The sequence below is a fragment of the Podarcis tiliguerta genome (genome assembly GCF_965153285.1).
Source record: "Podarcis tiliguerta genome assembly, chromosome: 9".
In the NCBI taxonomy this organism is placed as follows: domain Eukaryota; kingdom Metazoa; phylum Chordata; class Lepidosauria; order Squamata; family Lacertidae; genus Podarcis; species Podarcis tiliguerta.
In genome coordinates, this window is record NC_139542.1 from 60,379,857 (window position 1) to 60,397,190 (window position 17,334).

Consider the following 17,334-nt stretch of genomic DNA (forward strand, 5'->3'; position numbering starts at 1 on the left):
AATAAACATTCTGACAGTGGATGATCCATGCAGGAGAAATGTTGACATGGGAATAAATGAATCCTCAGGTGTAAAAATGGTATGTCCTTTAGAGGAGAAATGGTGAATTGTAGAATTTTAAATACCTGTCATCAACCTTGGCTTCACGCAATTTTGTTTATAACACTCTTCCATTTTCTTCTAGTTGTGAGGGTAGGGGATGGGGAGGGGCCTCACAAGTGGAGTAGCCTAGGGCCTCTCTTCATCTAAATCTGGCCCTGAGTTGAGCCTGACTCTAATGGGATCTATCTTGGTCAATTCCAACTGCCACACCCTGCCTTCATCTCCAGCTAGTTCAGCTTTTATTTACCAAGGGAAATTAGGGACTTGGCCCCTCTTCTACTGCTGGGGAAAAAAAATATCTGACTGCACGTATTAGAATGCAGTAGCTTACTTACCTCCACATCCCTTTCTGGGATTCTCTCTTGTGCTACACAGAGCATACTGCATGGAAACACATGTAGCACTGCTACATTGGTTTTGAAAGGGAAACATTGAACGTGGACATGCCGTATTTTTCACTCTATAGGACGCACACAAGCAAAGGACGCACCTAGTTTTTAGGGGAGGAAAATAAGTAAAAAATATTCTGAATCAAATCAGTGTTGGGGCTGAAGGGGGAAGCCCGGGGTTTCCCCATAAAGCCCCGGCATCCCCAAGCTAGAACAGCGAGACGCTGCGCAGCGCTCCGTCTCGCTGTTCTGGCTTCGGGGACAGCCTTTCAAGCCTCCACAGGGCAGCGGGGTGCCTTCACCCTGCTGCTCTGCGGAGGCTTTGTGCAGCTAACCCTGAAGCCTTTGGAGCGCAGCACGAGGTCCCGCTGCACTCCAAAGGCTTCAGGCAGCTATCCCTGAAGCCTCCAGGCTTCAGCGAAAGCAACGCGAAGCCTGTGGAGCACGGAGGGAGCGCTCCCTCTGTGCTTTGGAGGCTTCGCGTTGCTTTTGCTGAAGCCAAGGAACCTGCATTCGCTCCATAGGACCCACAAACATTTCCCCTTCATTTTTGGAGGGGGAAAAGTGTGTCCTATAGAGCGGGGACGCGGGTGGCGCTGTGGGTTAAAGCCTCAGTGCCTAGGGCTTGCCAATCGAAAGGTCAGCGGTTCGAATCCCCGCAGCGGGGTGCGCTCCCGCTGTTTGGTCCCAGCGCCTGCCAACCTAGCAGTTCGAAAGCACTCCCGGGTGCAAGTAGATAAATAGGGACCGCTTACTAGCGGGAAGGTAAATGGCGTTTCCGTGTGCAGCTCTGGCTAGCTAGAGCAGCGATGTCACACTGGCCACGTGACCCGGAAGTGTCTTCGGACAGCGCTGGCCCTTGGCCTCTTTGAGTGAGATGGGCGCACAACCCTAGAGTCTGTCAAGACTGGCCCGTACGGGCAGGGGTACCTTTACCTTTACTTTATAGAGCAAAAAATACGGTATTTCCCTCAGAGTTTACGAGGATACTCCTCACCTTTGCCACTGCCAGGTGACAACAGAAGTGCAGACTTTCTGAGACTGCGATCATAGCACTGCATTTTTAATGGCTGTAACCCTGAATCAAATCGCACCACCTAAGTAGCTCGCCTAAGAGGTGGCTTTATTTTAAGTTGTTTGTACGAAACAGGCCTTCCATTTTGCAGATGGAAGGAAAGAATGGAGACAATAATTACAGTTACCTAGCGACCAAGGACGCAATTGGAGCCAATCAGAAAGCACTCTTTTCCTACCCTTCATGGTCCTGTGATCTCCCATCTCTTCTACATCCTCTTTCCCTAGTTTCCTGTGTCTCCTCCAGATTCTTTCCTGTCTTTGCCCTCATTCCTGTGGAGAATTTCCTTCTTCTCTTCAACATCCATTCCTGGTAGCCTTAGGCCACTGCTGTCTCTAGAAATTCCTTCCCCTCTTCCAAGGAATGGGGCACAGACATGTGGGGGAAGGGAAATCCCATGGAACTGGTAAGGTGGGAGGCAGGGAGACCAACAGCAGGCAGAGACAAAGCTAATGGCAGGCAGAGTCAATCCATTTTGCCCTCCTACTTATGCATGCTGAGATATTTAACAGCAACACTGAGACTTAGGAGGAGGAAGCCAATAGACAGTACCAGTTTTAGACTGGTTGTAGCAGGGTGGATAAAAATACAGTGGTGCCTCGCAAGACGAAATTAATCCGTTCCGCGAGTCTCTTCGTCTAGCGGTTTTTTCGTCTTACGAAGCAACCCTATTAGCGGATTAGTGCTATTAGCGGTTTAGCGGCTATTAGCGGCTATTAAAGGCTTAAGGGATTAGCGGATTAGCTGCTAAAAGGCTATTAGCAGCTTAGCAGCTTAGAAAAAGGGGGTGGGGAGTGAAAAAAAATCTCAAGAATCACAAGACATTTTCTTCTTGCGAAGCAAGCCCATAGAGAAATTCGTCCTGCGAAGCGCATTGAAAAACAGAAAACCCGTTCGTCTAGCGGGTTTTCCGTCTTGCGAGGCATTCGTCTTGCGGGGCACCACTGTAAATGTTTTTAATATATACAGTGGTACCTCGGGTTACATATGCTTCAAGTTACAGACTCTGCTAACCCAGAAATAGTTCTTCAGGTTAAGAACTTTGCTTCAGTATGAGAACAGAAATCATGCTCCGGCAGTGTGGCAGCAGCAGGAGGCCCCATTAGCTAAAGTGGTGCTTCAGGTTAAGAACAGTTTCAGGTTAAGAACGAACCTCTGGAACGAATTAAGTTCTTAACCAGAGGAACCACTGTACTTGAATTGACTTCCCTCCTCTCCCTCCCCTGGTTCCTTTGTATTATCTTCAATCATGCATGTCAATAGAATCTTTATCTCTAATTACCTCCGAATCTAAACATTGTCTATAACATTACACTTAAAAAAAAAAAAAAAAATCCCAATTATGTATTAACTTGCATCCATTGCTTTTGACTCTGAGCTCTAGAGAGCATGTTTGCCACACAAATTTGCCTGAGCTCAAGTGTGAAAGGAAGTCATTTCAAAGTGAGCTCTTCTCTTATTTTTGGTCCTCTGAGTCATCAGAACAGCCCCTTGAAGAAAGGGATTCCATCTCATCTCTGCATTTGGCAGCGAAGCTTGAGCACTGGGTGAGTCAGTTGGCGGAGGCACCCGCGTGGAAATGTTGCCCGCCAGCAGCTGCGAATGATAGCGTGCCACTCTAGATCTGCATCAGAGACCTAAAGGTGGCCTCGGGCGAAGCCTGCGAGAGGGCGAGAGGGACAGGGACAACCTCCCAGGTCCAGCCACAAGCCTTGAATGGATTCGTCCCTTTCCTGACTGTAGGCTCACCATGTCCTTTCTGATCACGGGGTGGCAGTCATTAACCACCGTGGGCTGTTTTCATCCTTCCTCCAGTGAATCGGCAGGCGAGGGAACTTGGGAAATGGAGAGGCCTGTAATAGCTTCTGATTGCCAAACTGGGCCTGAAAGAAAGATGCTCTGGCAGGCAGGAACTCCTGCAGCCTGCCTAATCTCTCCCTCCTCTATTTACCATAGTGGAATGAGCAGAAAATGGCAAGCCATTGAGTGCTCCTCACAGTGAATGCTGCCCTTCCTGGGAAGTAAATTTATTTTTTTGTTTATTTATTTAATTATTATTATTATTATTTATTATTTATACTCCGCCCATCTGGTTTGGTTTCCTCAGTCACTCTGGGTGGCTTCCAACAGAACATTAAAATACAATAAAATATTTATTCAATTTATACACTGCCCTATACCCGGGGGTCTCAGGGGCAGTTCACAAACAAGACCACAACATATAAAATCAAACCAAAACCAATAACCCAATAACCGTCCCTCCCAAACCACATTCTAAAAGGGTGTTGGATGTCAATGAGATCAACCCCTGGTTAAAACGGAACAGTTTTGTCTGGCACCTAAAGGTGTATAATGAAGGCGCCAGGTGAATTTCCCTGGGGAGAGCATTCCACAGATGGGGAGCCACTGCAGAGAAGGCCCTGTTTTCATGTTGCCACCCTCCGGACCTCTCGAGGAGGGACCACACAAAGGAGGGTCTCAGAAGATGTTATCAGGGTCTGGGTAGGTTCATATGGAAAGAGGCGGTCCTTGAGGTATTGCAATCCTGAGCCATTTAAGGCTTTATAGGTCAAAACCAGCACTTTGAATTGGGCCCAGAAACTAATTGGTAGCCGGTGCAGTTGGACCAGGATCGGTGCAATATGCTCAAACCGTCTTGCTCCGGTAAGCAACCGAGCAATTGCACTGAAATCACTGTTGTCCACAGAGCTCATATCATTGCTGGGACAGGATTAGTAGACAACTGGTCATACTGATTGTGAGTAGAAGCTGGAGATAGGGCAAAATTCAATTAAGTTTGCATTTAAAGGCAAACCTACCTAATTGATACTTTTCAAAATAATACATGGACCAAAACAGAGCCATCCTTAAAAATTTGCTCTTCTCCACTCTTTTGCAATGCTGTTCTCCAATTAAGCAATGTCTGCAAAAATGCATTATATTAGGGATGATTGCTTGTGTATTTTAGGTAACATAGCAAAAAATGTGTGTATTGGGAGAAATTTGGATTAAAATGCTGGTGAGTTTTTATGAATACTTTCAACAAAATCATATTTGAATGTGGAAATGTAGAGAACTGAACTTAGGACTGGAAAAAAATAAGAGAAACTGAGATGGGTAGATTTGCTAATCCCAGGAGATACTAATGTTTTTGTGAACCATGATCCTAAAGAATAAAACAGAGAGACTGAATAATTATCACATTACATCCTGTTGCTTTGTGTTTTTAATATACAATCTGCACATATTCATTTTGAAAGCAAGTAGAACTAGCAATAGGTATGTATGCTGTTTGGAGCATGACTATTTTCAGATACCAATACAGCTCATCCATTTTTGGAAAATCTGAATATCAGCATAGCCAGAACATGTAACTTCATGGGAATGACTGTGAATGAATGAATTATCATGAATGGCAAATAATTGGGAAACACTCTTAATTTTGATTTCTCCAGAACTTTTTTCCTTCTGCTCATCATCTTCTTTCCTTTTATGTACACTATATTAATTTTTGTTAGCATCATCTTAAAAAGGTAAAGGGACCCCTGACCATTAGGTCCAGTCATGGACGACTCTGGGGTTGCAGCGCTCATCTCGCTTTACTGGCCGAGGGAGCCGGTGTTTGTCCGCAGACAGCTTCCGGGTCATGTGGCCAGCATGACTAAGCCGCTTCTGGCAAACCAGAGCAGCGCACGGAAATGCCGTTTACCTTCCCGCTGGAGCAGTACCTATTTATCTACTTGCACTTCATGCTTTCGAACTGCTAGGTTGGCAGGAGCTGGGACTGAACAACGGGAGCTCACCTTGTCGCGGGGATTTGAACCGCAGACCTTCTGATCGGCAAGCCCTAGGCTCTGTGGTTTAGACCACAGCGCCACCTGCATCCCTAACATCATCTTACAAAGTGGTTAAATGCACACCCTGATGACTTAATACTTAGATCCACCTAGTATAGAAAACAACTGAGAAAGCCCTAAATCACAAAGCTTCAGAATAGTTACTGCGGATTTTAAAGTCAGTTTCATTTGCATTAAACATAAAGCATCTCTTTGGCACATGTGAGTATCTGACCATCTGGGAAGGGTTGCTGAATGCATCCACTGATTCTAGATGCAGGTTTCTAAGACACTGTTTGCTTCTGGAGCACCCAATGGAGGTTATAAATCCTATGCACAGATAGAAACACCACGGTTGAGTTCTGAAACACTTTATGTACTCACAAAAAGCATTTTCAAGCCTGAAACTACAATTGTGAAGTTCATTTATACTGCTTGTTTCATTGTCAGTGTAAATAACCATTTGGTTTACAAAACACTTGTGGAAAACATCCTGGTGGATTTCTTTCTTCTTTTAAAAAGGAAAGTCCCTTTTTTTATTTCAGCTTTCTGTATCTACATTGCACCATGTTTTTCTTTGAAAAAGCAGACACCGAGGCCATCTTGTGGTTAAACACAAATACTTTCAGTGCTTTTTTCCCCTAAAAAAAATGTTTAGGCGTACTCTTATTTTGACTCAAGAAAAATCATCATTTTATAGTTCAAATTGGGAAAAATAAATACAGTAAATGGACAAAACTGCAAAGATTCACAAAATGTTTAGGGGTATGCATCCCCCCCCCAAAAAAAGCACTGAGTACTTCTGATTGAAAGCTGGAAACTTAACCTGAATTTTAAAATCCAATTTTTGTATTTCTGTGGGCTTCTCTATTCTCCCGGATAGGGTATGGAAGTGTATTTTGCCACATTTAAATGGCCTTTCTCATGAATGGTTTGGCTTCATGCTATACCATCTGTGGGAGAAATCCTGAGCTCCAGTCTGCTGGGCTGAGGGGCTCAGGATGCGATGAATCCCCGGCTCATTGAAAGGTACGTGAGATATTTAAGGAAAGACACTTGGGGAACAAACTGCTCAAATACTGGGGACTTCATTAAGGGTGCTGAGAATAGTTGGGAGGTCCTTATTCCCCACTCAGAGCAAAAATCCCCAAGATGGTTTAATAACCAATCCTTCTTTCCAGGAAAGTCTGGGAATTGTCTCAGAAGCGGCTTAGTCATGCTGGCCACATGACAGGTGGAAAATTGTCTGTGGACAAGCGCCAGCTCCCTTGGCCTGTAAAGCGAGATGAGCGCCGCAAGCCCAGAGTCGTATGCGGCTGGACTTAACTGTCAGGAGTCCTTTACCCTTTTAAGGGGAATAGGAGTCCCCTAAGAATTATCACCACCCTACAGTCCCCCAGATTCTTTTTTTTTTTGGGGGGGGGGGGCTACAACTGTTTAAAGTGGGCATTCAGAAGCAGTGAGTGCTTTTTTTAAAAAAAAAAAATGTTTAGAGGTACTCTCATTCTGATTCATGGAAATCACCATTTTATAGTTCAAATGGGGGAAAATAAATACAGTAAATGGACAAAAGTACAAAATGTTTAGGGGTATGCATACCCCTGCATCCTCCCGAAAAAAAGCACTGTTCAGAAGCAAGTTTTACTGAGTTCTATGGGGCTTGCACCCAGGAAAGTTGGTATAGGATTGCAAATGCAATCCTTAATATAAATACATTAAGCAGCTTTTACAGTTGCTTGCAATGAGTGGTATACAGTGAAACCTCGGTTGTCGAACGTAATCCGTTCCGGAAGACCGTTCAACTTCCGAAACGTTCAACAACTGAGGTGCAATGGCCGGTCGGCAAATTCCTTTTTAAAAAATGGAGAAACATGCCTCGGAAGCTGTTTGACTTCTGAGGCGCGTTCAAAAACAGAAGCATTCACTTCTGGATTGTTGGCGTTTGGCTTCCAAATTGTTTGCCTTCTGAAGTATTCGACAACCAATGTTCCACTGTATTCAACTAGGTTTTACTCAGACCTATTAATAAGCCTAAGTTCGTAATGTTCATTAATTTAAATATGTCTGCTCTGAGTAAAACTTTGCTGACAAGCACCCAGTGCCCCCATGGATTTTTGGGTCCCCATCAAAATCACACATAGGTATGATTTCTGTTATGTACTGAAGCTCTCACCCTGGGCCAGCAGGGGGATACTGTAGATAGTTATGCAAATAAGGGATCGAAAGTGACTTTCAGTGATTGGATAGTTTTAAAAATTGTTACAGTTACATTGTACTGGAGCAGGCTGACTGAACCCTTCAGTTCTGTTCTGTTCTGGCCTTTGAATAAAGAAGAGCTGTTTGAAGAATCGCTGTGTCGTCTGATATGTTCACCCACAACTTAACAATTTCTGTCTACAGGCCTGGCAGAGAAATGTACTGCCGAGCAAATGAAACAGTGTTAAAATATACGTATCTAACTATTGACATCTCCCTCCTGAATGGTTTCCATTTTTCACAACTGAAATGAAGCAGTCATTCGAAAAGAGTAAAAAAAAGAGAGAGAATTACATAGACTCCCCATCTCCAACTGGCCTACTAAAGAAATCAGGGTGACAATGAGTTTTCCTCCAGAAAACTTTGCTCTCCCATTTGAACCGGAGATCCTCGACAAGATCGCTTCTGCCACTTTTATAGAGATAGCGGGAGAGGAGCTGGAGCTTGTCAGCAGATCGCGGAAGATTCCTTTTCCAGAAGCACAGGAACTCATAGATCTGCTCGGTGAGATTATCAGGGCACTTCAGTTTAATAAACGGAAGAGTGCTTCGGTGGAGAGGCAGACAGAGAGCGAGGCAAGAAGCGTTATCTTCCGACAGCTCGTGTGACAGCCAGTAAAGTAAATTGTCCCACAGTGCATCTGCAAGTAAAAATATTAAGACAGTCATCATCAAATCTTTATTACGGTCATAGACCAGCATAAGTAGGGTGGAGTACAATAATTTAGAATCCGTAAAATGTTTCGGAAAGCTAAAAAGTATTGAAACAGAAGGTACGGTATATATAAAAAACTATAAGAATCTGAAATAAATGAAAATAATCTAAAATAAGGGTTAGAAGCATTAAATGGATGTGGAAGAGCATAAAAGCTTAGTATATAAAAGACTATATCAATTTAGAGAGCACTCTGATGTTAGTGTTCATTAAGTCTAGTTTGTGGCTAAGGGTTTTGTTTTAAAGGCACTGAATCGTATTTTAAAGGATTGAAGAAATCATAAGCATAAAAGGTTTGAAGGAAATTAAGCCTCTTTGCTTCTTGAAAGAAAGGGCAGAGCAGGCAGAGATACAAAACCGACATGGCGACAATCGCACAACTGGCATTTTTGCACAATTCTTTTTCGGTTGCTGGGCTTTGGTTGCAGCTCTGTGGTGGACCTAACTTAGATCAGGACCACAGTGGGGACAAATGGTTAGAGCCTGTTCCCCTCTCTCCCCTCAGAGTAGTTCTGATTCATATTCACCCTCTCCTCTATCGTGGCTGCTATTTCCTAAACAAACCACAATCACACAATAGCCGGTTGCACAATCTTCACATCTGTTTTCAGGGCCATTGCTGCGCCACCTGTGCAAAGTGCTGTTGAAGTCACACAGGAAGAAAGAAAAACAGGGGATAATGAAAGGCACCTCCCGCCTGCCATTTTTCCTTTGTAAAACATGCCCTCCTCTGGCAGCTATTTTGCAGCTAAGAAGCAGCAACAAGGGACTCAGCTATACAGCTGTAAATAAAACATTTTAGGTGCGTTTTAAGTGCATTATACAAATGTGACACTAGATGGCGATTGTGGGCTTACGGCAAATTCAATATACCGTATTGGCCCGAATATAAGCCTCACCTGTAAACAAGCCGCACCTTTAAAATTCAAGGCTTATTTGTGGGCGTGGCCCGCCTCCTGGGACTACCTCCCCATGCCAGCGCTGGCTGCCCCCATCCCCTGTTCAGGGCGGTAGTGCCAGGAGGCAGGTGCCCAGCGCTCAGTTCCAAATGTAAGCCGCAATTTAACTTTTCACAGTAGGAATTTGGAAAAAAGTGTGGCTTATATTTGGGGCAATACGGTATATATTTTAAAACGCTATTTAAAAAAGCATTTTCACAGTGTTTTATAGATGTGTCTAGATTCCACCTAGGGATGCGGGTGGCACTGTGGTGTAAACCACTGAGCCTAGGGCTTGCTGATCGGAAGGTTGGCGGTTCAAATCCCAGCGATGGGGTGAGCTCCCGTTGTTCAGTCCCAGCTCCTGCCCACCTGGCAGTTCGAAAGCACGTCAAAGTGCAAGTAGATAAATAGGTACCACTCTGGCGGGAAGGTAAATGGTGTTTCCGTGCACTGCTCTGGTTTCACCAGAAGTGGCTTAGTCATACTGGCCACATGACCTGGAAAAACTGTCTGCGGCCAGTAAAACGAGATGAGCGCTGCAACCCCAGAGTTATTCACAACTGGATTTAACCGTCAGGGGTCCTTTACCTTTACCTTTAGAATCCACCTAGGACTTGAAGACACAAGCTGAATGAATAACATGACATTCAGCCCTGAGGTTAAAACACTAAGAACGCTGGGAATGTGATCCAGAATTGTGATCCACCCTTCATCACATCCTGTTGCTACTCAGCTAGGATTCAGACGGTCCTTAAATTCACAGGGTATGATTTCAGAGGAAACATGCGTGAAAACATGGTATACCATTTGCTGGGGTGGGAGTAGAAATGGGAAGGCCTGGACCCCCCCCCCCAAAAAAAGGAAAAAACCCCAGTTTTTTCCAAAGCCATTTTTTTCCTGCAAAAATTGAAAAAATAACAACAACAGCTTGATATAGTTTGAACATACCACACACTTTTTTTCATTTTCCCCCCAGAACAAAATGGCCCCCCTCCAATTTTTCTGGTTTCCCCCCAGGCCTTTCCATCTCTAGGTGGGAGTAGGGAGTCTTCTTACCTGATGAATTGGTTGACATTATTTTTGTGCTTTGTGGACGAACGATAAGCTTTTCCCTCTGTACAAGAAAAGGTGTTCAGAGAGGGAAAGAATAATGACTGAGGGATCAGAGAAGCAAACATGAAGCCAGCAATAGTCAGTGTTGCTTTAGCAAAGGAGATGGGGGCATTCGTGCCAAAGACCAAAAAACTAATGACATTGTTGAATCTGTATAGATTAAGATACATATGCTTGTAGATTACATTTTCAGCTGGCAGGATGGAGCAGTTTGGGTTCCTGGCTTCCCAACATGGAGTCTGCTGCTGGTAACTGAGAGGGGAAAGGTGGCCGGAAGGTTTTTCTCCACCCCCAGTGTGAGCAGACTGTTTTTCATCTACAGTGGTACCTTGGTTCTCAAACTTTGGAAGTCTGTTCCAAAACCAAAGCGTTCCAAAACCAAGGCGTGCTTTCCCATAGAAAGTAATGCAAAACGGACTTTTAAAAACAACCCCTAAAACAGCAATTGAACATGAATTTTACTATCTAACGGGACCATTGATCCATAAAATGAAAGCAAGAATCAATGTACTGTACTATAAAATAAATAAGACAGTATTGTAGATGATAAAAATTAAAATGAATCTTTTTCTTCTTCCCTGCACTGATAGAGGGGAGGCTTTTATCCATTTCCGCAGTCACACAGTCAGTCAATCAGTGGCTGAACTGGGTTCCACACACTCACAAAAACAAATTATCTGAAAAAGCCTCAAAAAAAGCAAAATAAATAGCAAAAACCAAAGCGCCAAACTTAATCTGTTCCGGAAGTGTGCTTGACTTACAAAACATTTGAAAGGCTCAGCTTCTGATTGGTGCAGGCGCCCCGGAAACAATAGCCGACAGCCGCATCAGACGTTTGGCTTCCGAAAAACGTTTGAAAACCGGAACGCGTACTTCCGGGTTTTCGGCATTGGGGAACCAAGGCGTTTGAGTACCAAGGCGTTTGCAAACCAAGGTACCATTGTATAGGAAGCCCTTACATCACAGCATAATCAAGGTCTTCTTCACCTTAATTTCCCCGTGGATGTGTCAGGTGAGTTGTGCAAATATCATTTTTTCCTGCTCAACAGTGGTTAGAAGAAAATTGCCTCTGGGCCTCTCTCTACAGCTACAAATGATACGGTGCAGCTCACTTCTTGCCAAGCAAGAGGGGGGGAAAGAAAAAAGAGAAAATGGCCCTTTGTGCCACTTGCTGCCCATTGAATGGCTTCCCTCAGCTGCCTGCTATCTCTCCACCCACAATCCCTTCCCCAAGGTGCATTTTTGTCATTTTTTTGGGGGGGGGGAAGCAGGTTAGGGGAAAGTTGGCTACCGCACCCCCTTCCTACTGCCCATCTCCCCACTTTTAAGTTGCAAGGAGGAGGCACCTGCCAACGGATGCTGATCATATCCAGGAATTTGATGGATGAGGGAAAGCATTAAATGTAAGACACAGTGCAGGGTTGCAAGAATGGAGTGTGTTTTGCTTTGTGGCGGACTTGCAGTGTGCACAACATAAAGGTAAAGGTACCCCTGCCCGTACGGGCCAGTCTTGACAGACTCTATGTGATGGCCTGGGATTCCGATTCGGAGGATGAAACAGAGGAATCCCGGCCTGCACAGGAGTCCCCGCCTCCAGGGCCGGCTGAACTGGGGCCAGGCCTAGATGCTGAAGAGCCTGCACCTGTGGCAGTGCATCAGGAGCTGGCCCCAGGTGAAGCCCTTCTGGCCCCAGAGAGGCTTGACGACTCAGTGGCCACAGGTGAGCCTCCTCCGGGGCCCAGTAACCCTTCGGCCTCTCCTGATCTGCAGAGGTTTAGAGCAGAGAGGCGAAGGGAACTGGTTGCCCCCAGGAGGAGTGCTCGCCTTAAGGCCAGAGGAGGCGGGGCTCCTGGGGGCCGGGACCGCCCCTGGCCTTAGAAGAGGATAAAAGCCCAGTCAGCCCGGCCCCAGGTTGCGGGAGCAACGTCGTTGTTGGCTTCGGACCTTCCTGCGTTCTTGATCCCTGCTCGGCCTCCTGTTCCTGACTATCCGGTACTTCTGTTCCCTGCTCGGCCTCCTGTTCCCGACCATCCGGTGTACCTGTTCCCTGCACAGCCTCCTGTTCCAGCGTTCCTGTTCACCGCCCGGCACTCTGCCTCGGACCTTGCCCCTCTTCGTGTGGACTTTGCTACACCCAAGGTACCTTACCCCCGGGACCAGCACAGTTTGCTCCCGCACCCTCCCGCACTCCCCCTTCGTCGGGGTGCGTTCGGGAAGAGCCAGAGGCCATGGCTGAACAGGCGGCTGCACTGGTGGCTTTGGCCCAGGAGAACCAGGCCTTGTCTCACACCGTGCAGCAGCTCAGTGACGCGGTTGAGGCACTTCAGCAACGCTTGGAAGCCCTACCGGCTTCTGGGGCCGACGCCCCGGCTCCGGGCAAGTACCCAGTGGCTTTGCCTGAGAAATTTGATGGAGCCCCGGCCAGCTTTCCCATGTTCCTGGCCCAGGCCAAACTGTATATTCAGGGGCGAGCCCGGAACTTTCCTGACGACCGTACCAAGGTGCACTTTTTGATTAGCTTGTTAAAGGACCAGGCGGCCAAGTGGGCGTTGCCGCTACTCAGGCAAGACTCCCCCTTGCTGGCAGACTATACGGGGTTTTGCAATCGTTTGGAGGCCGCGTTCGGCAACCCCCAGAAAGAGAGTCAAGCCAACCGGGCGATTCGGCATTTGAAACAGGGCAAGTCCACGGTGGCCACATATACCACGGAGTTCCGGCTGTTGGCACAGGACTTGACCTGGAATGACTCGGCACTGCGGGACCAGTATCTCGAAGGGCTTTCGGACGAGGTACTGGACCAGTTGGCCACAATGGAACGCCCCACCACGCTGGACACTCTCATTCAACGGAGTCTACAAATAGGCGACCGGTTGGAGGATCGTCGTCAGGCCCGGGGTCGCCGACACTTCCAGTTCACGGCACCAGCTTTTTCCGGCAGCCCCACGGTCACAACTGATTTAACGGAGGAGCCTATGCAGCTCGGGGCAGTGCGGCCACGCCTTTCCCCCGCAGAGAAGGCGCGGCGTCGGGATGGAAATCTCTGTCTTTACTGTGGCGGAAGTGGACACTTCGCTCGGTCCTGCCCTGAGAAACGCCAGCCGCAGGGAAACCGCCAACCCCAGTAGCTGATGGCCCTAGCTACCGGGGGTCCCAAACCGTACAGAATGGGCCCGCACCAATGGACTTGCAACATCTTATGGTTTCGGTACGTTTATACCCTCCAGGTGGGCCCTGGATCCTCACCCATGCTTTGGTAGATTCAGGGGCAACCCGCTCCTATATGGACGCTGCTTTTGCCGCCCATCATCAGGTGCCACTTCGGAACAAGCCAGTACCGGTCCAGGTGGAAGCGATTGACGGACGACTTCTGCGTTCAGGTGCCGTTACTCAGGAGACCCAGCCTCTGGTCCTGTGTCTCCAGCAGCACCGGGAGTTGCGAACTTTGGACATTGCCTCTATGCCCCGCTTCCCCCTGGTGCTCGGGATGGACTGGCTGGAGGCCCACAACGTTCAGATTGACTGGGTCAAACGGACCGTGCACTTCCCAGACCCATGTTCCCATGCTCAATCCGGAACGCTGGCGGCCGCGCCCTCAGAGGAGGCAGCACCCACGCTCCCAGCCGTGTACCAGGACTACCAGGACGTGTTCGAGGAACGGGGGGCAGACCAGCTGCCGCCGCATCGGCCTTTTGACTGCGGCATAGACCTCCAACCCGGAGCGCCTTTACCAGTGAGTCGCTTATATTCCCTAACAGAGCCAGAGCGCGAGGCTTTGCAGGACTTCTTGCGCAAGAACCTGGAGCGTGGGTTCATTAGGCCTTCCACCTCGCCCACCGCGGCGCCGGTGCTTTTTGTTAAGAAGAAATGTGGGGAACTCCGCCCTTGCCATGATTACCGAGCCCTGAACAAAATTACCGTCCCAGACCGGTACCCCTTGCCCCTTATCTCGGAGCTGCTGGAGCGGGTGCAAGGGGCACAGGTGTTCACCAAGCTGGACCTCCGGGGGGCCTACAACTTGATTCGGATCCGAGCCGGGGATGAGTGGAAGACAGCGTTTGGGACCCGGTACGGGCAGTTCGAATATTTGGTTATGCCTTTCGGTTTGTGCAACGCGCCTGCTGTGTTTCAACGCTACATCAACCACGTGTTTCAGGACCTGTTAGACAAGTACGTGGTGGTGTATTTGGATGACATACTGATTTACTCCCGTGACCCGGCTCGCCATGAGGGGCATGTCCGGACCGTGCTGCAGCGCTTGCGTGAGCACCGTTTGTACGCAAAGCTCAGCAAGTGCGAGTTCCATCAGCGGACTGTGGACTTCCTTGGTCACCGGCTCTCTCCAGATGGGGTGCAAATGGACCCGGGGAAGGTGACAGCGGTTCAAGAATGGGCGGCACCCCGGAACCGCAAGGACCTACAGCGTTTCCTGGGGTTCGCCAATTACTACCGGACCTTCATCGCTGATTATGCTCATCGCACCACCCCGTTGACCCGGCTATTGCGCCCAAAGACGCCGTTTTCCTGGGACAAGGAGGCAGAGGAGGCGTTTCAGGGGTTGAAGGCCTGTTTCCAGAGGGCACCAATCTTACAACATCCTGACCCCTCTCGACCCTTTGTGGTGGAGACCGACGCTTCCAGTACGGCTCTCGGTGCCGTCTTGTCTCAACAGATTGGTCCTGACGCGCCACTCTTACCCTGTGCCTTCTATTCCCGCCAGCTCCTACCAGCGGAGCGTAACTATACTGTGTGGGAGCGGGAACTACTGGCCATCAAGGTAGCCTTTGAGGTCTGGCGCCACCATCTTGAGGGGGCACGACATCCGGTGGAGGTGAGAACCGACCACCGGAACCTGGAGTACCTCCAGACCACCCGCAAGCTGAACCAAAGACAGATCCGGTGGGCGTTGTTCTTTTCCCGGTTCCAGTTCCGGATCCGCTACATCCCTAGCTCTCAGAATCAGAAGGCGGATGCCCTGTCCCGGAAACCTGACGACAACGCAGACACGGTACAGCAAGCAGAACCCACCACGATCCTACCTCCGGCTGCATTCCTGGCCACCCAGGAGGCGCAGCCGCTGCAGGTTCGGGTGCGGGAACAGCAGCGGGTCGACGCTTGGGCCCAGGAACGACTCCGGGAGCTGGCTGAAGGGTCCAGCCCACAGTATCCGGGGCTGGTCCTGCATCAGGGCCTTCTGCTGCACCACGGTCGTTTGTACATCCCGCCAGGGCCACTACGGCTGGAGGTTCTCCGGATGGCCCATGATGCCCCAGCAGCGGGGCACTTTGGACGGTATCGGACCACCCATCTGGTCAGTCGAGAGTTTTGGTGGCCCCGCCTGAAGGCTGACGTGGCTCGCTACGTTGCTGGTTGTGATGTCTGCCGGCGCGCCAAGGGACCTACCGGGCGACCCCCCGGCCTACTTCAGCCATTGCCAGTTCCACCGCACCCTTGGCACACGGTTTCGTTGGACTTTGTAGTGGACTTACCCTCGTCTCGTGGCTGTACCTGCCTTCTGGTTTTCTCCGACCATTTCACCAAGATGGTGCACTGCGCTCCCTGTCCATCTGTACCCACAGCCAAGGAAACTGCTCAGCTGTACCTTCAGCATGTCTTCCGCCTGCATGGCCTACCTGAGCGCGTGGTGTCCGACCGGGGCGTTCAGTTCACATCCCGGTTCTGGCAAGCACTACACCGGACCCTCGGGACGGAGGTCTGCCTCTCGTCAGCCTACCACCCACAGACCGATGGCCAGACGGAACGGGCGAACGCGGTGCTGGAGCAGTACCTCCGGTGTTACTGCAGCTACCAGCAGGATGACTGGGTCGACCACCTGGCATTGGCGGAGTTCGCCTACAATAACGCGGTGAATGCGTCCACCCAGCAGACCCCGTTCCAGGCCAGTTATGGTTATCATCCACGGCTGTTTCCAGAGGTGCTGCCGACATCCGCAGTCCCGGCGGTGACGGAGTGGCTTCAAGAGCTCCAGTCCCAGCAACAGCTTTTGGTGGAGCAACTGCACCAGGCCAAGGAAGCGTACAAGGCCCAGGCCGACCGCCACCGCCAGGTGGGGCCGGAACTTCGCGTCGGTGACCTGGTTTGGCTCTCCACTCGCCACCTCCACCCCTCTCGACCTTCGCGGAAGTTGGACGCCCGCTTCACCGGCCCGTTCCCTATCGTAGACCAAGTCTCTCCTGTGGCATTTCGTCTCCGGTTACCCGCAACCCTGAAGGTTCACCCGGTCTTCCACAGGTCCCTTTTGAGTCCGGTGGCCCCACCCGACGAGTTCCACCCGAACCGTCCCCGACCGCAGCCAGTGTTGGTTCGGGGAGAGCCTGAGTACGAGGTGGAACGCATCCTGGACTCCCGATACCGCAGGGGGAAGCTGCAGTATCTCATTGACTGGAAGGGGTACGGACCGGAGGACCGTTCCTGGGAACCAGCGGCCAACGTCCACGCACCTGCCTGCCTCCGAGAGTTCCATGCGACGTACCCCGGCAAGCCGGGTCCGGACCCTCGGTTGAGGGGGGGGCCTGGGAGGGGGGATGGTGTGATGGCCTGGGATTCCGATTCGGAGGATGAAACAGAGGAATCCCGGCCTGCACAGGAGTCCCCGCCTCCAGGGCCGGCTGAACTGGGGCCAGGCCTAGATGCTGAAGAGCCTGCACCTGTGGCAGTGCATCAGGAGCTGGCCCCAGGTGAAGCCCTTCTGGCCCCAGAGAGGCTTGACGACTCAGTGGCCACAGGTGAGCCTCCTCCGGGGCCCAGTAACCCTTCGGCCTCTCCTGATCTGCAGAGGTTTAGAGCAGAGAGGCGAAGGGAACTGGTTGCCCCCAGGAGGAGTGCTCGCCTTAAGGCCAGAGGAGGCGGGGCTCCTGGGGGCCGGGACCGCCCCTGGCCTTAGAAGAGGA

General features: G+C 49.7%; 1 protein-coding gene across 1 annotated transcript in view; it reads right to left on the reverse strand.

Annotated features, from left to right (window-relative positions):
* Positions 1–6,005: 6,005 nt before the first annotated feature.
* Positions 6,006–17,334, reverse strand: part of DTHD1 (death domain containing 1) — a 33,994-nt gene continuing 22,665 nt past the window's right edge. Inside the window, exons 9-12 of the mRNA XM_083458113.1 lie at positions 10,370–10,427; positions 7,788–8,298; positions 6,472–7,552; positions 6,006–6,420 (exon numbers count right to left, since the gene is read on the reverse strand). Of these exons, the coding sequence (XP_083314239.1) occupies positions 7,949–8,298; positions 10,370–10,427 (408 nt within the window). The 3' untranslated portion in view covers positions 6,006–6,420; positions 6,472–7,552; positions 7,788–7,948. The remainder of the gene's footprint in view (positions 6,421–6,471; positions 7,553–7,787; positions 8,299–10,369; positions 10,428–17,334) is intronic.